The following is a 24,454-nucleotide window of genomic DNA, read 5'->3' on the forward strand; positions in this document are numbered from 1 at the left end:
GGGCTCTCAACAAGGGAAGTGCCCAGGCGTCATGGATTGAACCAAAGCGATGTTGTTCGGACATGGAGGAGATACAGAGAGACAGCAAATGTCGATGACCCGCCTCACTCAGGCCGCCCAAGGGCTACTACTGCAGTGGATGACCGCTATCTACGGACTATACTTCGGAAGTATCCTGACATCAAAGCACCATGCTGAATAATGCTCTTCGTGCAGCCACAGGACGTCGTGTTACGATTCAAACTATGCGCAACAGGCTGCATGATGCGAATCATCACTACCGACGTCCATGACGCGGTGCATCTTCACAACCACAACACAGTGCAAGCACGGTACAGATGGGCCCAACAACATGCCGAATGGACCGCTCAGGATTGTTATCACGTTCTCTTCACCGATGAGTGTCGCATATGCCTTCAACCAGACAGTCGTCGGAGACGTGTTTGGAGGCAACCCGGTCAAGCTGAACGTCTTAGACACACTGTACAGCGAGTGCAGCAAGGTGTAGGTTCCCTGCTGTTTTGGAGTGGTATTACGTGGGTCCGACGTACGCCGCTGGTGGTTATGGAAGGCGCCGTAACGGCTGTACGATACGTGAATGCCATACTCCGACCGACAGTGCAACCATATCGGCAGCATATTGGCAAGGCATTCGTCTTCATGGACGACAATTCGTGTCCCCATCGTGCACATCTTGTGAATGACTTCCTTCAGGATAGTGGCCAACGTTTTCTCCAGACGTGAACCCTATCAAACATGCCTGGGATAGATTGAAGAGGGCTGTTTATGGACGACGTGACCCACCAACCACTCTGAGGGATCTACGACGAATCGCCGTTGAGGAGTGGGACAATCTGGACCAACAGAGCCTTGATGAACTTGTGGAGAGTATGCCACAGCGAATACACGCATGCATCAATGAAAGAGGGCGTGGTACTGGGTATTAGAGGTACCGGTGCGTACAGCAATCTGGACCACCACTTCTGAAGGTCTCGCTGTATGGTGGTACAACATGCAATGTGTGGTTTTCATAAGCAATAAAAAGGACGGAAATGAAGTTTATGTTGATGTTTATTCGAATTTTCTGTACAGGTTTCGGAACTCTCGTAACTAAATGGTTCAAATGGCTCTGAGCACTATGGGACTCAACTTCTGAGGTCATTAGTCCCCTAGAACTTAGAACTAGTTAAACCTAACTAACCTAAGGACATCACAAACATCCATGCCAGAGGCAGGATTCGAACCTGCGACCGTAGCGGTCTTGCGGTTCCAGACTGCAGCGCCTTTAACCGCACGGCCACTTCGGCCGGCCTCTCGTAACTGAGGTGATGCAAAACTTTTTTTGATGCGTTTGCTTAATTGCACTTTTAGATACATGCGAGCTCTCGATAGCACATGACCAAGTTAAGACGTTTAAAGTCACAACTTTTCTGCGAGGCCCGTATTTCTCGCGTGCCCTGGTGAATGGTAGCTGGACAACTTAGTTGGTGAGAATGTGTTGTTGTTGTTGTTTTGAGTCCGAAGACAGTTCTCGACGCCAGCCTTTCCCGTGTACGCCTCTTCATCACCGAATTACTACTGCAACAGACATACATTTCAGCCTGTACACGTCTCTTATTCTCCCCCTGCAGCTTTTAACCTCCCTCCCTCCCCAAAAACGTTCCTAGAGTACTTGACGATTCCTTGATGTGTCAGAACGTGTCCAATTAACTCTCCGCTTCTTACGCTACAAATTTCTTTTCTGGCCAGTTCTGTTCAGTACATCTTCATTATCTACGCGACCTACCCATCTAGTCTTCAGCATTCTTCTGTAGAGCCACATTATAGTCTGAACTGCTTATCATCCACGTTTCACTTCCGTATGAGGTTCCACTCCAGCCAAACGACTTCAGACAAAGCCTTCCTATCACTTAATTTTATATTCACTCTTATCCGAAGAACGCAAGGTTTGCGTTTCAGTTCCAGGAAGTTTCGAGGCAACGCACGCTCCATTGTAGAGTAAATAACTCTTATACTGTGACAAAGTTATTTCTCCATGGTATATTTTCTTTCAGGAGAACACAGGATAGTATAAAACTAAGTAGTCGCTTAGGAAACAACTGTATTTTACCGAGCTCTTTGAAAGTACTACTTGCACATAGTATCTCGTTTGCGACCCAAAGGGACAATCAGACATCCTGGCGCACTGTACACCAACGTTAATCTGATGGCGTTTCTATTGTTAGACTCTGATCAGCAGTTCGAAAATGATTCCACAACGACCATGGTTAGTGTAACAAAGGCGGTGCTCTGCTGGAAAGCTTGAAAATATAAAGTATTCTTTGTCTCATCTGCTTGCCGTCCTTTAGTCTACTACGAATAATCATCGTGGTGAAACTTGTTGCCTAAAGGTGGTCCGTGTTGACAGGTGCAATGTACGAAATATAGTTAAGGTTCCATATTCTCACTGCATTCCTCAAGTAGCGATCCTAAGACAGAGAAATACCTGAAATAAGATACGTGTAAGACAGGTCACTAAAAGCAAAAAAGTAAAAATTAACAACAGCTAAATAAAAGGAAGAGAGAACTACAAATCTGTGAGGATAAGCTCTGTTTCTGTGCGATACTTTATCTAATCTTAAGCAGCCGTGTCGGCTCGTTTTGTGTTCTTACATCTTTGCCTTTTGGCGCGATCCGTATTTGTCTAGTCGCCGGGTGGCGCTTCGGTCGCTGTTAGTTGACCCTTTGGTTGTTGTTTTTGTAGGGGGTTGTTGACCACATAGGCAAGCAGTGCGTTGCTGTCAGTGTCAGAGAGATAAGAGGCACATGTGACGTACGGTGATCTGTTCACGGTGCTTACGGGTGCACTATTGTCTAAGTGGCCGATGGTCGGTAAAATTGTGTTGGTCGGCAATACTAGGACCTAATGTCGACGCAGACGGTTTACCCTGGATAAGGGCCCATAGTTGTTGGTGCAGGTGTTGGAGTGCTGTTCATTTTCTGGTGCCGTCTTTCCTGCAGTTTGTGGGTAGTGTACCCGTTACTTGATTGACACATGTGCGGCCATGGTGAAGTTGCTCCCGCCACGCTGGATTACCTGTGGTTCTCCGTCACTCTGTCTGAGGTATTAAATTTACTTTCTTGTGCCTAATTATATGAGTGCCATATCTGCTGTGCTTTAAAAGTTCTTTAGTTGCACTTTGTTCAGTGTCTGCTTATTTCATTCGGGGATGAAATTAATTGTGTCATATGTTCTAGGCGGCAAGCTGTATTAGTGAGTACTGAGGTCGAAACTGAATCTTATTTGAAACTTCCTGGCAGATTAAAACTATGTGTCGGATGAGACTCGAAATCGGGACATTTGCATTCCGCGGGCAAGTGCTCTACCAACTGAGCTCCCCAAGCACGACTAACGCCCCCTCCTCACAGCTTTACTTCTGCCAGTACCTCGTCTGCTACTTTCCAAAGTTTACAGAACCTCTCCGGCGAACCTCGCAGAAATAACACCCCTGAAAGAAAGAATATTGCGGAGACATGGCTTAGCCACAGCCTGGGTCACAGTTTTAATCTGCCAGGAAGTTTCATGTCAGCGCACACTCCGCTGCAGAGTGAAAATCTCATTCTGAATCTTATTTGTATTGGAAGTTGTTGCTTTCCTTACTGAGGTAACGACTATAAATTTGCGTATGGCCGTGGTGAGCAAACCCTAGTGTGCCAGTAGATTTTAGCGCATTTGAGCAACTAAGGTGCCCAACCCTGGTGAGATTTTGCCCCTTTCAAAAAAAAATTTGTATTTATTGTTCCGAATACAATTACTATTGTAGTCTCTTGAGTGTTAATCCTAAAGATTTGCCTGTTACCTTGTAGATAATTTGAATTAATGTGTTTGAGTAACCCTTTGATTTCTTGGTAATTACATTAACCTGTTGTTGTACTTTATTGTAATTCCCTTAATAATTCTTATTGTAATATTCTTGTTGCAATATGTAAAGTTTGGTTGGGTATTCGGACCACGCTCGTGTTGAGTTTCTTGTCTCCGTTTGAGGATTTTCGTTTGTTCCATGGTTATTATGCATGAATTATATATGTCTGCTTGTTTGCTCTCGGCTTTCCAAGCTGCTCCGGGGTGTTACCTGTTACCCATCAGCTCATCGTCGGCGTCGGCTGTGTACGGCGCGCGTGGCTTCTGAGACATTGCGGCCTCCTGGCTTGCTACGGCTTTCCTTGTATGTTACGTGTCTGTCTCATATCAGTCGGGCGTTATTCTAAACCGTCTTACTCAGATCTGGCCGGTCGTACCTGCCCCTTCCATGTTTTCCCCGTTTAAAGTTTGGTTTAAACGTAATAGTTTTAATATTGGCGTAATGTTCAATTTGTTAAATGGTATTTTATTATTTCTCCACGTCAGGATCTTCATTAAGCCCAAGGAGCTTCTCTGCATTATCAAATATTCGATATTGGCGTTGAAAATCGTTCCTGTGATCGTTGCATAAAATTTTCGTAGTGAACGAGTTTCAGCTCGTCAGACACCAGACTTGTGAAATTACGTGATCCTACACTCCTTGTAAGTTGAAGCATCCCTTTTGACAAGACAAATGTTGGAATTGTAATCTTTTGCATCATTTCTGTCATTGTTTGTTGGACTGTTGATGACGAAGCATGTTGCCTGAACGTATGAGTCTCTTTTGAAATTGTATACAGGGTGGTCCGCTGATAGTGCCCGGGCCAAATATCTCACCAAAAAAGCAACAAACGAAAAAACTACAAAGAACGCAAATCGTCTATCTTGAAGGGGGAAACCAGGTGGCGCTATGGTTGGCCCAATAGATGGCGTTGCCATAGGTCAAACGGATATCAACTGCATTTTTTAAAATAGGAACCCCATTTTTATTACATATTCGTGTAGTACGTAAAGAAATATGAATGTTTCAGTTGGACCACATTTTTCGCTTTTTGATAGATGGCGCTGTAATAGTCACAAACGTATAAGTACGTGGTATGACGTAACATTCCGCCAGTGCGGACGGTATTTGCTTCGTGATACGTTACCCTTGTTAAAATGGACCGTTCACCAATTGCGGAAAAAAATTAGTTCAAATTGCTCTGATCACTATGGGACTTAACGTCGGAGGTCATCAGTCCCCTAGAACTTAGAACTACTTAAACCTAACTAACCTAAGGACAGCACACACATCCATGCCCGAGGCAGGATTCGAACCTGCGACCGTTTTGGGCGCGCGGTTCCAGACTGAAGCGCCTAGAACCGCTCGGCCACACTGGCCGGCTAATTGCGGAAAAGGCCGATATCGTGTTCATGTATGGCTATTGTGATCAAAATGTCCAACGGGCGTGTGCTATGTTCGCTTCTCGGTATCCTGGATGATATCATCCAAGTGCCCGGACCGTTTGCCGGATAGTTACGTTATTTAAGGAAACAGGAAGTGTTCAGCCGCATGTGAAACGTCAACCACGACCTGCAACAAATGATGGTTCTCAACTAGGTGTTTTACCTGCTGTCGCGGCTAATCCGCACATCAGTAGCAGACAAATTGCACGAGAATCGGGGATCTCAAAAACGTTGAGAACGCTACATCAACATTGATTGCACCCGTACCATATCTCTATGCACCAGGAATTGCATGGCGACGACTTAAAACATCGTGTGTAGTTTTGCCACTGGGCACATGAGAAATTACGGGACAATGACAGATTTTTTGCACGCGTTCTATTTAGCGAAAAAGCGTCATTCACCAACAGCGGTAACGTAAAACGGCATAATATGAACTATTGGGCAACGGAAAATCCACGATGGCTGCGACAAGTGGAACATCAGCGACCTTGGCGGGTTAATGCATGGTGCAGCATTATGGGAAGACGGATAATTGGCCCCCATTTTATCGATGGCAATCTAAATGGAGCAATGTATGCTGATTTCCTACGTAATGTTCTACCGATGTTACTACAAGATGTTTCACTGCATGGCAGAATGGCAATGTACTTCCAACATGATGGATGTCCGGAACATTGCTCGCGTGCGGTTGAAGCGGTATTGAATAGCATATTTCATGACAGGTGGATTGGTCGTCGAAGCACCATACCATGGCCCGCACGTTCACCGGATCTGACGTCCCCGGATTTCTTTCTGTGGGGAAAGTTGAAGGATATTTGGTATCGTGATCCACCGACAACGCCTGACAACATGCGTCAGCGCATTGTCAAGGCATGTGCGAACATCACGGAAGCTGAACTACACATTGGAACAACCGAAATAAAATTTTCAAACGTACATACTTTCTGTATTTTCATTTTAAAAACCTACCTGTCACCAACTGTTCGTCTAAAATTGTAAGCCATATGTTTGTGACTATTACAGCGCCATCTATCACAAAGCGAAAAAAGTGGTCCAACTAAAACATTCATATTTCTTTACGTACTACACGAATATGTAATAAAAAATGGGTGTTCCTATTAAAAAAAAAAGACGCAGTTGATATCCGTTTGACCTATGGCAGCGCCATCTAGCGGGCCAATCATAGCGCCATCTGGTCTCCCCCTTCAAGCTAGACGAGTTTAGTTCTTTGTAGTTTTTTCGTTTGACGCTTATGTCGTGAGATATTTGGCCCGGTCACTATCAATGGACCACCCTGCATAGCGGATGGACGTGTACGGGTATGGAGACAACGTCATGAATCCGTGGATCACGCATGTCTGCAGGGGACTGTTCAAGCTGGTGGAGACTCTGTAATGGGGTGATATGGTTCCCCTATTACGTCTAGATACGACTCTGACCGGTGAGAGGTAAGTAAGCATCCTGTCTGATCACCTGCATCCAATTGCTAGAGAGTGACTCCAGGGACACCCTTCTTAGTTTAAACACTCCCCAGATACGAGTATTATTGAGCATATCTGGGATGCCTTGCAACGTGCTGTTCAGAAGTGATCTCGACCTCCTCATACTCTTATGGATTTATGGTGAACCCTGTAAGATTCATGGTGTGAGTTCCTCCTGCAACACTTCAGACATTACTCGAGTCCATGCCACGTCGTGTTGCGGCACTTTTGCGTGCTCGCGGGTGATCTACACCATATTAGGTGGGTGTACCAGTTTCTATGGCCCTTCAGTGTAAATGGTCAGCCACGTTAAGTATAAGTTGCATATCTCGTAGAGAAATCCACGTCTCATAACGGGGAATGGTATTTCAATTAGTAGCTAATGTGATACTCATGTATATCTGTTGTTACACGACGAGACTTCAAAAATTAATAACACATGTCGTCCAATGCTAAGACCTTTACGCAACATGAGTGGCGCATGTCAGAACAGAGTACTTGTTATGAGTTCTCAGTTCTGTTGTGATGAGGCTAAAATGTGTGTCAGTGTGGGTGTGTAATGGTGTTGCAGCTGGAAACGTTTTCTAAAGCTGAAGTACGCGGGATTATAACACTCTTATGAGCAAAACATATAAACTGAACACAGAGTCGCCGTGAAATTCTGACGATGTACAGAGCAAATGCAGTGTGGCTGCAGTCATAATAGAACTATGCCAGCAATTTGATCAAATCAGCCCAGATGTCAGATAATGCTGATCAAGCAGGAAGGCAGAAATTGCAGAGTTTTCAACGATGAGGATGTTCACACAAAGGGTCTCCAAAGTTTGAAATTAATTTAAAAGTACCCGGTTTCGTTCAATACATGATCAACTTCAGACTTTCAACCATAATGGTGGACAATGGCTGTGCATGGAGCAGGAGCCGCCGAATGGCGATATCAAATTGCTCGTCATTCAGCTGTTGCTGCTCTGTGGACGGTTGAAAGTCTGAAGATGATCATGTAATGATCGGAATGGGTAGCCTTTTAAGAAATGTGCTTTGTTATCTATCTAGACTGTCCTCTAATTAATTTCAAATATTACTTTGTGATCGCTGATTCCCTCCAAGAATATTTCAGAGGTTCCATGACTTCTTTTAGATGTCGCCTCTCATTTTCCCCAATTATATTAATGTTTTATGTCACTGCATCGTGGTAACAGGCGGAGTAAGGTTATTCTAATGAGAGTGTTTGTACTGAAAGCTCAAAGTACTTTAAACTTCCAGCTTTACTTCTGCCAGTACCTCGTCTCCTACCTTCCAAACTTTACTGAAGCTCTCCTGCAAACCTTGCAGAACTAGCACTCCTGGAAAAAAGCTGCGAGGACGCGGCGTGAGTCTTGCTTGGGTAGCTCAGTTGGTGGAGCACTTGCCTGTGAAAGGCAATGATCCCGAGTTAGAGCCTCGGTCCGGCACACGTTTTAATCTGCCAGGAAGTTTCATACTTTTCACTTGATTGCTATGCTTGTCTGGAACTGTATGTGGTCATGCTTTTAGTTTCCTCTGTTACTTCCCTGGGTGGCCTGTTGCGAGGTGAGCGCTGGAGGATACAGCACACTGCGTTTTCGTAGGGGATTGCACTTCTGCAAATACGTTGTACATCAACGTTGTACATCAATGGACTTCAGTGCCTGGTGGGGCGACTGACCGTGGTCGAATTTCGTCTATTGTATGCAGTGTCGCCGCAGTTTATGTGTTTACCGTTCCAGCGGGTCTGGAGCGAAGACTGCTGGCACCGACTGACTCCATTGTCCTCATGACTCTGAGAATACGTGTGGACAGTGCCCTGCTGGGCGTGATCGTCTGGCCCCAGATGGCCGGTGGTCTAGGTATGTTGTTTTCATAGCCAGTCAAACGGCAAGTTCAGTGCCCCCAGCTAGATAGCAGAGGCATGATTGGTCAACTTAAGCTGAGGCCAGTTGACATCAGAAAGCCCTGTTCGAAACTGGAGAAACGGTCGCTATTGGCGTGAATGATGTTCTGAAATAGTGTGGGGGAACTTTGGAAACACCACTGAACGTTGTTTCGCAGTTTTTCGAATGTAGTGGGGAGTTGAGTAACGTTGGCTTCGCTCTTGAGTTGCACGGGCACAGGGCATTCGGGATCTGTTCTTCGTCGGAATCGGGTGGTCTTGCGGCTTAGTCGCGCTTTTTCGGAATCGTTGTGGAGCGTGACTCCGGTCATACTCCAGTTTCATTCTGCGACTTAAGACCCAGATTCTTACTCTCCATTTTCGTGTCTGTACCGACAGGGCGAGTAATAGAGTTGCTGCACAGCAAAGTCGGTACATACATCATCAGAACGCTGCCTACCGACGACGAGCTGCAGGTCTCAGGACTGGCAAAGTATTTTGCCGCTCCAGCATTGTAGGACCTGTCATTATTATACTGAAATCTTCGTCATTATCGTCAGTGTATTGCGTTAGAGAGAGTAGGAGTCCCTTGTTCTCAGGCCAACTCTTATTCTCATGATAGTTCAGTACAACCTATCCTATAGCCTACTCTTTGTCTTGACAATCAAGTACCTTTGTGTTCTGATGTATAATAAATTACATTTGAATTTTTAATCTGCATATCATTTCATAGATAAATGTAGAATCTCATTTCCTGTCGTTTATTATGATAAAATTCCCTTATTCTTTAGTGAGTAGATAATGATTTTTATTAAACTATTGTGAGTGTGCACTCCTTATTTTACCAACTAGCAGGGTCCACCATCAATTCCTTTCGTTGCCGTTGTGCACACGATCAATTATGTGGTAGGTAAGGACGGGGTCGAATGCATGTCCAGTTCTCATACAAAATTCGCCAGATTTAAAGAGGTACAAACTGTTCCCCACCCCGGCACCTCGCCTGTTTTCAAAAGTAATTGATTCTCCAGTGGCTCTTTCTGAACCTTTGTTTGCATACACTTGTTTGAAAAGTAGTGTCATGTATCTCCGTCACATAGAAGTGTAGTGCAGCATTCAATAAAAGTTACTTGGGTTGCCACAATAATGCGTAACTTATTTTTTCTAGTCCCCTCATACACTGCTGTAACAGCATTTTTGTATAGAATAAAAACCAGAGATTAAAAGCGTCTCTACTTTCGTGCACAAATGGAAAAGAATTCAGTGAGAGCGAACATTTAAGCCTGAAGTGTCTGGCAGTAATTAGAGCTGTAAAACAGACAACAGTGTCTTGGAACTAAATTCGTTTAGTTGAAAATCTGACAGAACATTTCATACGTTCAGCTTGTGATTAGAGTGGATATGATGTTACTTGTATATCCAGTTCTACATTGTCTAACGTATACTCGAAGACGGTAGGTATGCAGGAGCTATACCAACGGCGTCTTATATTACATTTCGGAATTGCAGCAGCTGAAGTTAACTTCGTGCCTCGTTATTCCGACTGACAAGAGCCATCCGTTTGATGTGAGTTCACGTCTACACATTACCAGTGCGCGCCGCAACGTTTATAATCAAAATTAGCGCTTTTATGAACGAGCATGTATATAGGTCTTCGCTCCACGACCGCCCTCATTCGATATTAGCGCGCTGTATCGAATTCTGCTTCATCTGATACGCTCTGAACATACATAATGGTTTTACTGCCTTTGGGAAGCCTGCCGAAGTACGCGCCCGCGATATTTAGGTTTAATTGTCCCCTGGTCCCGATTCTGCTTTACATTTGGGAACTAATGTACTTTTCTACACCTACATTTAGAAATGCGTAGGAGTCGTAGTGATTGTTAACTTAAAAAAAGGTATTATAAAATGGAAGCTTTCGTTAACAATTTCGAATGTGTAACTAGTTGACTATGATGATGATGATGCAGAAGTAGATCCAGTCGATGGTCCTAAAACTATAGATAAGATGGGATATGCTTTTGTGTCTCCTACTGGCAAGGAACACCATTTACTGCCGGGATCATGTAGTGTGTTCACAGCAGAGCTGCTAGCCATTAACAGGGCCCTCCATTTTGTTACTCAACCTTGGGTTTCTGCTATCCATCATCTTACCTCTGCCCTTGGCTGTGCCAATTGCTCAGTTATCTTTCTCTGTGTCCCAAGTCATGTGGGGATCCCAGGCAATGAACTGGCTGACCGTTTGGCTAAAGAGGCAGATAAGTCTCCCTCATTCCCTTTCATGATTCTAAGTGCAGACATATGGATCCACATCAAATCTCTCTTTGCCGAAAAGTAGAATGACATCTGTTTCGCTACTGGTCTGTAATAAACTCCTTACAATCAAAGAGACTACTGAAGTTTGGTATTCTTCCTTCCCCTCCTCTGAGAAGGTGTCCACTGTTTTATGCTGTCCACACATTGGTCATACCAGGCCCACCCATTGTTTCCTCTTGTGTAACAAGCCACCAACACTGTGCGAATGTGGAGCCAGACTGACAGTACCCCGTGTATTGGTGGAATGTCCCCTTCTTTTGCCCCCTCGTGCTAAGTATAGCCTTCCAGTTTCTTTGTCTATAATATTAGGAGATGGTTCACAGATGGTTAAATTGGTCCTCAGTTCCCTACATGAAAGTGGTTTCTGTTTCCAGATATAAGACTTTGCTTTACTTGTGGAGCAGCAGTAGGGTGGTTGTGGTTGGAGCATCTCTTCATGTTTTCTTGGTCTGGGACCCATGGCCACACCCCCTGCAAAGACTGCTCTTTTATCCCTCTGTTACTCCAGTTTTTATATTTGATCTACCCTTTTTTGCCTTATACTGTGTGTGTTCTAATTTCGTCGTTTTATAGTTTGACCCCTGTGACTGGATCTGTCAATTTTTAGCAGACCCTCTTTCTTCCGCAAACAACTTTGGAATCACAGGACTGATGACCTCACCATTTAGTCCCATAACTTCCCCCCCCCCTCCACCTCCATCAATCAATCACTCAATGTGTCTCTAGTATCTTTCTCCACTACCTACCACTACGAATTATCTCTTTTTCTATTTTCCTCGGAAGGTTCATTAGAGACTGAGTGGGAGACATCTAGGGGAAGGATGGAGAAGGAAATCGGGCGTGCCATTTCAAAGGAACCATACCGGCATTCACCTTAAGCGATTCAGGGATATCAAGGGAAACTTACATCTGAATAGATGGACAGGGTTTTGAACCGGTGTTCTTCTGGATAAGAGTCCTTACCCTTACCACTACACCAACTCGGTCACTACTCGATGAGGTACTTGCTCGTCTTAGATAAATCTTTACGCTTGGAAATTGGTACAAAATAAGTTGGTCACCTTTGAAAAATCATTGCGGCTGGAAACTGGGACAAAGTAAGCACGTGGGAAGGTGGCTCTTATAGAGACTCTCAACGGTCATGAAAAACTTTTTCTTCATGGTTTAATGCTGCAAGTTTTTGTCGCGTTCTTCGAATCTCTATGTGGTGAACTAATGCATTCTGGATAATGTATCTTGTTTTGGAATTTTTCAACGACTCATCCAAAGTACTTGCAAATACAGGGTACTGGACCTTCTCGTTATTAGGTGCGGAAAAAGAGAAATATTGAGAGGAACTGAGAAACGCAGCATATTTCACAGAATAACGACAAAGTGTGATGCAACAATGAAAGCAATCATTATCATGACAATATATGAAGGAAAGTAAACGCCAGCACACCCATTCGCCGATTCATTACGCACACACACACACACACACACACACACACACACACACACACACACAATTTTTACACCAATTTCCCTTCCCCACAAATACATACAGATGGTCGACAAAAATATGGTAAACATTACCAAGCCTCCTACAGAGTAGGAAACCCGATAGTATTCAAAACAGTTTCCAGTCATCTCGAAATGGGTAAATACAGGCCCTGCATGCCTTTCAAGCATACTTCCTGCAAATTAGTGGCAAGCGATGGACTTGAATAGCTATCACGCACCCTTCTCTCCAAAGTAGACCACAAAGGCTCAATAATTTTGAGATCTGATGACTGTGGTAGCCAAAGAAGAAAGATAAGAAATTTCATACTCCTGTTCACAGAACCAGTCCTGGACGACCAGAACAGTGAGAACAGAGACTCAGTTTCCTTGGAACACAAGATCTCCATTGGGGAACGATTATTGTACCCTCGGATGGGCCTGATCAGCCAAAATTGTCACATAATCCTTGGCAATAATGCGGCCTGGGTTCATGTCAGACCACGATATGGCTGCCCTAATCGGTACCGAACCCCTACCAAGTGTGTGACTCTTGAGACGTTCACTCGGTGAAAAATTGGAAACAATTTGCAATAAGACTCATACGACCAAATGAACCCATCAATTGCTCCACAGTCCAGGTTTTATGAATTCGGCACCACGACTCCGGTTACGGACATTTGCACGACTGATGAGTGCTTTTGGAACTCCAGGTTACCCTCGAATTCCTTGCTTTGGAGGTCTGTTCTTGCTGTTTTGGTGCCGATAAGGTTCTCTGCAGTGACATTTTCAGCTGTCTGCCTCTTATTTCCCCTCATAATCATCTGTAACGACTCTCCCTCACGATCATTAAACACACATTTTCGTCCGTATGGTGGTTTATGGAAAATGTTTTTCCGCTTTCCGTATATGCAGTATGTCTTAGATACGGCACCTCTTGAAACACTAAACACATATGCTGCCTTGATTATGGAAGCACACACCATACGAATACCAACGATTTGTTCACGTTCATAGTCACTTATCTCCGACATAAAAATGGCTCTGAGCACTATGGGACTTAACATCTATGGTCATCAGTCCCCTAGAACTTAGAACTACTTAAACTAACCTAAGGACATCACACAACACCCAGTCATCACGAGGCAGAGAAAATCTCTCACCCCGCCGGGAATATCTCCGACATAATACCCTCAAAACTGCACAGAACAGTGTTCGGACCACGACCAAAACCGGCAACATATTGAGGACATTACAGTCTTCCATTTCTTGGAGCGCTTCCACGTTTTTGTCCAACTTCTGTGACAGCCACACATCTAAGGCTTTACTATTCCCATTCAACCATGGTAGTTTCCTTCCCTGCAGCAGTGTCAAACAGACGACCACTAATGTTGTGATACCAAATGGGTTTCACCAGCATAAGAGTAACAAAAGTTGGGGAATATTAATGTTAGTTGTCGTACTTTCATTTTAAAGGTAAAGTGTGAAAATCTATTTTGTTAACACTGTAGGTCAAACATTTTCGCTTCAAAACGACAGCAACATACATCTACTTAAACCTCCTTCCATTATTCAAACTGTGTAATTTCTCTGATATTTTTCACCTCACATGCTTTTCTACATTAACAAATTGACTATTCCTTAACCACTTATTTTAATCAAGTTGTGCTATAAAATGCTCTCGTCCTCCATATGGTCTAATATTTTTTCCTTAATCTGATCTGCCCATGTATTCTTCAACCTTGTTCTTTTTCCTGGCCTTTAGCCCGCACCTCCACGGCATAGGCAGGTTCATTTCTAGGTTTGGTAGAGGGTGGCTGGATGCCACCGAGACGGAATTTGTGTACCCCCCAACTGTCAGCTTCTGGTGTAACGACATGTGAAAGTGTGCGAACGTTACCTAAGTGTTTGCGAATGCTGCAACTTTGGAAGAACGTGGATACAATCCCGGTATTCACCATATCGAGACTTGTCAGCACACCGGCCCTCGCTGTTATTGCGCGGGGCATCTTCGATGCGAGGCGAGGGCGCCACCTCGTAATCCGAAATAGGGGTATCGGGCAAAGAAAGAGACACAGGCAGTGGGTCTTTGAGCGTGGCGTATATAATTACCTGTGAAGATTGAGCCAGTCAAGCCCGCTCAGCAGTTGCAGAGCCTCAAAAGGCACCTCGTCCAGCTGATTGTAGCTCAGGTCCAGAGATCTGAGTGTGTCCTTCATCCACCTGCAAATCAAACGATTTACAAAACATAAACATAACAAGTAAAATAAGCAAAATATCTAGAAGTCGGTTTCAAAGGCGCTAGTGTACAAAATCAGCATCAATTACCGTGAAAACCACAATGGAAACAATAAATCATGTATATTGAGTAAAGGAAATTCAGGAGGTCATTACTAACTGGAAAGAAGCAAAATAGTTTATATGAACACATGTGAGAAGGCATACTATATGTTTGCAATAGAGCAGTTAGTACTGTTACATTAATAGCAACTGCTTCAGCATACACACTTTCCAGAAGCCCCTCAAAAACAAAGTCTGGAGACTGAGGTGGCCAGGCACAAGGGTTTCCTCGTTCCGTACATCTCCCGAGTGTTGACAAGGAATGGTATTGAGTGGGATGGTACCCCATTATGCATCAACCACATTACCTATTGTATTCCTAAGGCAACATTTCTGCACTAAAAGAAGCAGAGTGTTCTACAGTACCTACATACGTATATCGTCACTAAGGCGTTGTGGGAAAACGAATTGTCCAAGTAGTTGGTCGTAATCTAATCCCTGTCCAAAGAATGGTGCTAACATTCAACCAATAGCCGAGTACTTGACGTGGTGAACAACCGCAACTGAGTAAATTCGCTTCAGTTGTAATGAAGATTTATGTATTTAACTGCAAGACCAGTTTCAGAGCATTAGAGCTCCATCATCAGTTGTTAACAATTATAAAGACAAGAGGCGAAGGCCAGTTATAAAGTCTATAAGACGAGTTGCGAAAAATGAGAAAAACTTCAAGAAGCTGGCACACTCACTTTATTAGAAACAGTCATACAAGGGTGGCGGTCGGCCCAGTCACCATGAAAAGTCAGGCTCACACCCTCGTATGAGCACAACTGAAAACTACAACGCTTTCAGTAGCCAGAGGCCGGAAGGCAAAGTGCCGTGTAAAGAGCAGCCACCACATAAGCCACGAGCAGCCAGTGGAGCGGAGCAAAGAACTGCCAATGACGGAACCGAATACAGAGTGTTTCAGCTCAGCGGTTACAAACTTCCAGAAGAGATGGAATGCACCTAGACGTTGCAAACTCTCACAGCAATGCATGGGCGGAAATGCTTTCCTGGCGCGGTAGTGACGACGCAAAACAAAAGAAAGGAAGAACGAGAACAGGGCGAGAAAACATGTCTATTATGCTTAGTACAGGAGGAACCAAGAAATACGAACAAACGCAGACAACACTCATCGTCTAAGAGAGTGTTCGAAGTTACGGCCCCAGGATGTGAGACAGGCTCCGGAGCATGAAAGATCTGACGTTCTGGAAAATACCGGGTGTGTCCTGGACTTCCCCAGCAGCTGCCACAATACGTACGTTCTTCAGCACTGTTAAAGGGGCTTTCGTACTGCAGTCAAAACCGTTCCACTCACACTAAGTATAAAAAGCAAGTAATCGTTTCCGCCCTTGCATTGTTGTGTGGTTTTCCTTCGTCTGGGTGTACTCTCTCTCTTTGCTAAAACACAGTGAATATGATTCCAGCACTGGACGTTGTTCGCTCCATTTCGTTGGCTGCTCGTACCGTAGGTGCTGTTTACATTTGATATATATATGGCACCTTGCTTCCTGTTTCTGGCTATTGGTCGCCTTGTGGTTCTCATACCCATTCACATGTGAAGTCGTGAGCTTGATATTCCGTATTGACTGGCCTGAACGGACGAATGTGTGATGTTTTTGAGTATGAGAGCTTTCTGTGGATTATCTCAATTTTCTTAACTCCTTGTACAGACTTTATAGCCAGCCTTCTCTCTTGTCTCTCCAGTTATTAACACCTGACGATGGAGCTCTGATGTCCTGCATCCGGTCGTGCATTTAAATAAATAAATTTTCTTTACAGCTGAAGCGGGTTCTTACTTTACGGACATGGCGCTCTGTAGTCCACATATGACGATTGTGTACAGGTTTATGACACCACATCCACCAAGGAACACCTCATCAGTGAAGCGTATGGATGACAGAAAGCACATAATAGTGCTTGCCTTTTCCAAAAGAAAGTGACCCAACCTTTTACTTTCAGGAGAATCCTTTCTGGATAATCTCTGCAAAAGTAGCAGATGGTAAGGATAGTATTGGTTTTCACACAAGATACATCACACCATTCTTACTTCATGCTGACGAGGTACGTGCTAGAGTTTGTGGTTGGTTAGAATATCATGTAGAGCCAGAGATGGTACTCGTACATCTGGCTGCCGCCCTGGTGGCTCACTTTTCTGGAAGCCCACAGGCACATAAAACCGCCGAAAAATGAGTGAAAAGGTTTCGTAAGCTTGTTGCCTTCTTTATTAGCGTAAGTGGATCGGTAAATCAGTGTAGACTATTGACCATTTCTACTTGCTTTACTATAAACTAAAACCATGTCGGCTTGCTCCTGGAATGGATAACGGATCAGTGTGATTCGACGTAACTGCAATACAGGCAGTGATATTGTTCATTAATGACATTGACAAACATGCTTTAATTGAGTAATGTCCCGTATCAGTATTAATGGCTTTGTCGCAGACTCACCGTCCATTTCCGGACACACGAGCAGTTGCTCTACACTTTCTTGTTAATTTTCCTGACAGCTATCACCTTAAGTTCGTCCCCTTACTTAATACTTGCTTAGCGCTAGTTGCTTCGCTCGCGTAGACTGTGTTACCTGCTGCGATTTTCTTTTTTGTTTTTGTTTTATAGAATTTTAAGTTATTCAGAAACTGCAACACCTAAGTTTTTCACGCTGATTAAGGCCATAGAAGCACGTTTTTTCCGGCATGTACTTCTGACCAAAAAGCGATTGTGGTAGCTGTAGCCCATGGTTTTTGTTAATCATTCCTTTTGAATTTTTGTGGGGATATTTCAGCAATAACTTTTTTCCCTAACAAATATTTCTTTATACCTAACTGAAAAATGAAATATCACTTTTCATAAATTTGGCTTTAGTTTTTTTTAGTACAACGAAATATTTTCTAAAACTTTTCATCCCCTACTGCACTCTCTCAGGGTTGAATTTTCAGAAACGCTGAAACACTTTTTTTTTTTTTAATTTCTAACTGAGAAGTCGGATACGAATTGTCACAGATGAAGCCTTAAGAATCGTTTAGCAGTTCTTTGGTAATTATTTATTTAAAAAAGTTGACCCATTAATTTACCCCCTTAATAGTTGAATTTCCAAAACCGCTGAAACACGTATTTTTTTTATTTTCTGACCGAGACATCAAAGAAATACCTGTTTTAGTAGCCCTAGCATCTAAATTCCCTTAATAGGAACATACTTTCAAAGAGCCTTTCAGCCCCTATTTCACTCACTTACGAGTGGAATTTCGGACAATCCCACCTTAAACGATGCCTGCAGTATAACATCCACACGCTCTCCAACTTCAGGTTTCTATCCTTGGCGGTTTGGGCTGGGCAAAGATGAGTCAGTGGATAAGTATGACCCTATTTCACTCCCTTAGGGTTGAATTTCCAAGAAAAGTTAAACACATATTTCTTTCACCTCTAACCGAAAAGCAAAAACCAGTATGGCTTTAATAATGCTTTCGCAATGAGATATTTTCATAAAACGTTTCTTTCCTTCCACCCCCCCTCCCCTCTCCACCCTACTTCACCCTCTTAGTGGCTGAATGTCCAGGAACTGTGACATGTGTGTGTTTTATTTCTGATAGAGAAGTCAAACACAAATTTTCATATATTTAGCTTCAAGAATGCTTGCACAATGAAATATTTCCATAAAAATTTCATCCCCCATTTTACCCCATAGGGGGTGAATATCCGAAAACAGTGAAACAAGATTTTTTTCATTTCTAAATTTTCATAAATTTGGTTTTAAAAACGCTCATAATAAAATATTTTCATAAAAAATCTTATCCCCTATTTTACCCGATAAGAAGTTCAATTTCTAAGAACATTGAAACACGCATTTTTTTTTTAATTTCTAATCGAGAAGTCGAATACAAATGTTCATAGACATAGCTTTAAAAATACTTTAGCAGTTCTTTAATGATAAACTTTCACCCACTATCTCGCCCCTGCAGGTTAAATCTCCAAAAATGCTGAAACACGTATTTCTTCATTTCTGACTGAGAAACCAAACACCAATTTTTGTAGGACTATCTTCAAAACTGGCTTAAGTTTTAAAAAAATCCTCATTCCCTATTTAATCCCGTTAGGGTTGGAATTACGAAGAATCCTTTCTTAAACAACGCCTGCAGTACCAGGTCTGCATGATATCTAAATTCCAAGTTTCCATCCTTGTCGTTTTGGGCTGGGTGATGATGTGTGAGTGAGTCAGTCAGGGCATTGACTTGTGCACAGAGATAAACCTGTATGCTTGTCGTACAGTAGAGCTACATTTGTATTACTCACGCGAAGGCCCTCGGTGCGACGTACTGGATGCGGTTGCTCATGAGGCGCAGGGATTCGATGTGCACCTCCAGAGAGTCGGCCTCGACCGCTTCGAGGCCCGAGTTGACGACGTCCATGTGCTCCACCACGCTGCCGCTCGGAAGACCTGCAAACACAAGTAGGAAGGCAACATGAAGAGGCTTCGTGTCCCCGTCACACCACAGGTAGTGGCTGTTGAAGAATAGCGTAAGCAAAATGTTCGCTTAACAGTTTTCTCTAAAACTCCGTTGTACATAAGTTGTGTTGGACGCGTTTTCCAGTTGAAGAGCTTTTTTTTTTGTGGTCGAATTATCTGGAACGAGGTCCATTCAGCTCAGACAGGCAGATTGAGAAGCTGCTATACGTAACGTACGCCACCAAAGTGGCGCCAGATCCAGAGGCTTGGAGCGGGCTGTGAGCCACGCGAATTATTATTATTATTATTATTACTTTGACTTGTGCCCAATGAAGAAGCGTATTTTCACTTTCTTTCCAGTTAATTCATCTTGTCTCCCCAGTATCTTTTCATTCGATAAATAAAAAAAGCACTCCGTCGCCAGGCCACAAGTGGCCCATCGGGACCATCCGACCGCCGTGTCATCCTCATTGAGGATGAGGATAGGAGGCGCGAGAGGTCAGCACACCGCTCTCCCGGTCGTTGCGATGGTTTTCTTTGACCGGAGCCGCTACTGTTCGGTCGAGTAGCTCGGCCGCGCCCGACAGCGCTTAACTTCGGTGATCTGACGGGAACCGGTGTATTCACTGCGTCAAGGCCGTTGCCTATTCTTTAAATAAGTATCTTTTTAAAATTTTGCATCGATTCGGAATTTTGCCAATTAAGCTTCTTAGCAAGACTCTGTGCTTGAATTAGGTTCCTAAATTTCGTTTTACCGTCAGTAATTTCTATGTTAATTTCAATTTTTCCTAGATTTTCGTTTACTTCACGTGACCACTTTATAGGGTTCTTCATAGAGCCATTAAATACAGGTATTCCACAATTCCTATTAGAAAAAAATGATTCAAATGGCTCTGAGCACTATAGGACGTAACATCTGAGGTCATTAGTCCTCTAGAAGTTAGAACTACTTAAACCTAACTAACCTAAGGATATCACACATCCATGCCCGTGGCAGGATTCGAACCTGCGACCATAGCGGTCGCAAGGTTCCAGACTGAAGTGCCTATAACTTCTCGGCCACACCGACCGGCTCCTATTAGAAACCTGTTGCAAATGATACATAGTAAATAAAGTTTAGATGAGGAACGTATGTCCGGTAATGCATCGTACGGATATTAAATAAGTTTTTAGATCAGATCGCTCTCAAATATTGCGCTTCACATTGCGCACGGTGGAGACAATGAACTCTGAGGTGTGTGTTGTACAGAATCCCGTGGCTTGGGCAATGTTTCGAGTTGTTTATATACTTTTCGGGATGTGAGGTCGTGGTCCAAGAACTTTTCTGTTCCTTACGTTTCGTCCAGGCTGCGCTGGACTTCCTCAGAGGCGCTGCTCCGCTGAGTCGGAGTCATCCGGTCGTGAAAGCCTTCATTCTACAATGTTTCGAGTGCTTGCCATCGTCTTCTCTTGTACGTGCCGAATGACGTCCTCTTCAGGGTAGACAGTGTGGCTCATCCGTGGAGCACCAAGATTAACCCACATAGTTGCGAACGTACCAGTTTCTCCCAGCCATTGTTTCTGCCGGACGGAAATGGTGCGTGGTGTCATAATTACAGCAAGGCCTGACGGCGGCTCCCTCTTCTCAGTTTATGTGCGAGGTAAAGCGGCAGATCTGAAAGTGGGCCAATTTTCGTACATGTTTTACAAGAGCGTACTGGAAATAAATGCCTCCGAATTTTTTATCTGGAAATTCTAAAGGCTTTCTAAAATAAAAAAAATTTCTAGCATTCCTCAGCTTTATTCTTCGCAGCTACGTATTTATTTCTCAAGATATTCACCCTGGCGAAGAAACACATTTTTCCCAACGAGAGACCAGTGTGTTGATACCGTCACTGCAGAGCGTTTGATTTTGTTGACGGAGCCACAAACTCACCACTGTTTGCTCCCCTTCATCTCAAACAAATGTATTCTTTAAGTTTTGGAAACAGATGAAAATCGCATGGGATCGAGTCAGGATTGTGTGGAAAGTGTTCGATTACCGTCAGAGAAAGGCGTCGGACGAGCGGCGTAGCCGCGCGGTCAACGGGCGTCTTGTCACGGTCCGCGCGGCTCCCCCCGACGGACATGGGTGTGTGTGTGTGTCGTCCATAGCGTAAATTAGTTTAAGTTAGATTAAGTAGTGTGTAAGCTTAGGGACCGATGACCACAGCAGTTTGGTCCCATGAGACCTTACCACAAATTTGCAAAAAACAAAGGCGTCGGTATATTGCAGAGGTCGCAGCGTCGTGTGTGGTCTAACATTGGTCATAGTGAATTAGAGGGTCCTCCATGTGTAGACGAACCCTTCGAATGCATGTTTTCTGCTTCTGAGGGTTTTCTCCAATACCGACATAAGTATTGCAACGCACTGTCTTTCTCAGCCAGTTTCGGTTGGAAAAATGCATCATTTGTTGTGAGAAATCATGGGATATTCGTACTTCTGCCTCTATAGTTTCATGAAGTTCCAATAGGGGGCGACGCTATACGTATCCTTCAAAATGGCGTCTGTAGTGGAGATGTGTTTCAAGCAGAGAACTGTCATTTAGATTTCTTATTTCGGCAGAAATACAGTGCAGTGTCACCGCTAGGTGGTAGCCTTTAAAACGGCCGCGGTCCGTTAGTATACGTCGGACCCGTGTGCCGCCACTATCAGTGATTCCAGACCGAGCGCCGCCACACGGCAGGTTTAGTCTAGAGAGACTCCCTAGCACTCGCCCCAGTTGTACAGCCGACTTTGCTAGCGATGGTTCACTGTCTACATACGCTCTCATTTTCAGAGACGATAGTTTAGCATAGCCTTCAGCTACGTTATTTGCTACTACCTAGAAAGGCGCCATATTCAGTTACTATGAATATATTCTGAACAGATAATATTGTGAATCATGTACCGTCAAGAGCGACGTTCATCATTAATAGATTAAAGTATCAAACTAATTACGTCCGCTTTCTGAATTCTAATTCCTTGTCATGTTCGAAACCTCACGTCAGTATAGTTCTTCCCTCCTCAAGGCAGCCTGCGTGAGCTAAAACGCGCGCATTTCGGCCTCCACTAGTAACACGGTGTTGGCTTTTCTGCCAACACAACATACAGAGCTTCACAAACATTCATAGGCGCTTGCAGAATATCTACGGACACTTAACAGTGAACGGATGGACGGCGAGTCTTTCGCTTTAGGCGAGGCGTCTCCTACTATCGCAACGAGCATGCGGAAACCGATCATTTCATTTCGCGGAACCTGTCCGATCTCCCTCACGTCGGCCGGCAGCGCACAGCTGTGACTCGTGCAGTATTGGAACGTGCGTATAGCCTCATTCTAAGTGATACCAGCGAACTTCTCCATCTCCATGACAACACATGGCGTCATCCCCAAAGTCTGCCCATCTGAGAGGAGCTCACAAAACTTCATTGGACCGTTCTTCCTCATTCATCCTACAGGCCGGATCTGTCACCTTCCGACTTTCATCTGTTTGGTCCAGAGAAGGGCGCACTCCGCAGGAAGCAGAACGTGGACTCCTGCAGCAAGACGTAGGGTCCAGCGTCGAGCAGTGGAGTGGTGGTACCATCCGGCCATGTAGGTCCTCCCTATAAGGTGGCGTACTGCCGTCGTATTGAAAGGAAATTACGTTGGAGAATAGGGTTTTGTAGCCTTTGGGTTACCCTATATGGGACATTAAGATTCAAAGAACACCTGACGAAAACTGCAGCGAAACTTAAGACACGCAACAACATATTGCAGAAGCTCTGTGGCACCACTTGGGGCTCCACAGCATCTACCTTAAGAACATCCGCTCTTGGCTTGGTGTATCCAGTGGCAGAATACTGTGCCCCAGTGTGGCTCAACAGCAAACACACACACATGGTAGATAGCCAACTTAATGCAACAATGCGTATTACATCAGGCACAATCAGGCCAACTCCTACAGTGCGGCTGCCCGTTGTCAGTAACATAGCCCCTCCTAACCTGCGCCGAGAACACGCTCTGGTTAGAGAATTTCAAAAAATCGTGACCAACCCTCAATTACAAATCCATGCAGATACTCACGACATCCAAGGAAACCGGTCTAGGCATCCTCCACTAAAGACCGCACAGGCGCTGCACCAAACCAACTTTAAAATAAATGACCGATGGAAAGAGGAATGGGAGAGCAGAACAGCAGTAAACTGGCACAGTATGCCATGCATCTTTAGTAAACCACAAGGATTTGATTGCCCTCGCAAAGTTTGGTCACCTCTTAATCGCATCATAACCAACTGTGGGAGATGCGCCGACTCCTTACACGGATGGGGTAAACTTCCTTCGGCCGCTTGCGATTGTGGCGCTGAGAGACAGACGGTCAAACACATCGTGCAGAAATGCCCAGTAAGGGCATATGAGGGTGACCCACAGGATTTCCTAATGGCGACCCAAGAGGCAATTGACTATATATTATCTAGGATGGACGTTTGTTTATGATTGCCCTTCTGTGAGTGTAAATTTACAATTGGTGGTGTCCTTATATACAAACTGTTATTTATTGTTCTGTTTATACATATGTCATTTTTTTTAAATCGTATTGTGTCTGTAATTTTTACTGTGATGTTATGAGCCATACGCAAAATAAAATAAAATAAGTAGCCAAAAGAGTGGGGAATAGTAAGTTATATTCGAATCCTAAATAAAACCATCCTTCCCTTACAAAAAAAACAAAAAAAGGTCTAGCCTTACTTATTGAAGTCCCCTTGTAGTTACGTTAAACACCGCCATATTACACGCTATAAATCTGAGCCCTCTAGCAAAAGAGTGTTGCAACTTGCATCAGTGATTCAGGCAATTAGTACGAGTAATATGCATGATATGCAATGTCTCACCCAATAATGAGAACGGAATAAAAAATTCAGAGGCATTACTTTTCGGTACGCTCTAGTACATCCAAACGGCAAGTTTCCAGGAGTGAATCACTCATAAAAACTTTGCTTATGAAATCCTCCCCACAACCTATAACTGACCGTTATAGGTCACACACGTGACTGTCACCTAGGTGACTCTACAACTGTAATCACCTATTGCTGACGGTATTTGTGAATTTTGCTGCAACCTGACAGATCGCGTGTAATGTGTCGTTGGATTTATTTTAATCCTAACCAATTTTCGGAGTTTCCCGTTTCTGTCTTTGAACGATTCTGTCTTCGATCTGCCACCG

At 44.0% G+C, this 24,454-nt stretch overlaps 1 protein-coding gene across 1 annotated transcript in view; it reads right to left on the reverse strand.

The window, feature by feature from the left end:
- The window catches only part of LOC126456632 (chaoptin-like), a 157,166-nt gene that overhangs the window by 100,034 nt on the left and 32,678 nt on the right, over positions 1 to 24,454 (reverse strand). The window contains exons 2-3 of the mRNA XM_050092376.1: positions 19,099 to 19,243; positions 14,603 to 14,713 (exon numbers count right to left, since the gene is read on the reverse strand). Coding sequence (XP_049948333.1) covers positions 14,603 to 14,713; positions 19,099 to 19,243 — 256 coding nt within the window. The remainder of the gene's footprint in view (positions 1 to 14,602; positions 14,714 to 19,098; positions 19,244 to 24,454) is intronic.

The sequence above is a fragment of the Schistocerca serialis genome, chromosome 2 (assembly GCF_023864345.2).
Source record: "Schistocerca serialis cubense isolate TAMUIC-IGC-003099 chromosome 2, iqSchSeri2.2, whole genome shotgun sequence".
Classification (NCBI taxonomy): Eukaryota; Metazoa; Arthropoda; class Insecta; order Orthoptera; family Acrididae; genus Schistocerca; species Schistocerca serialis.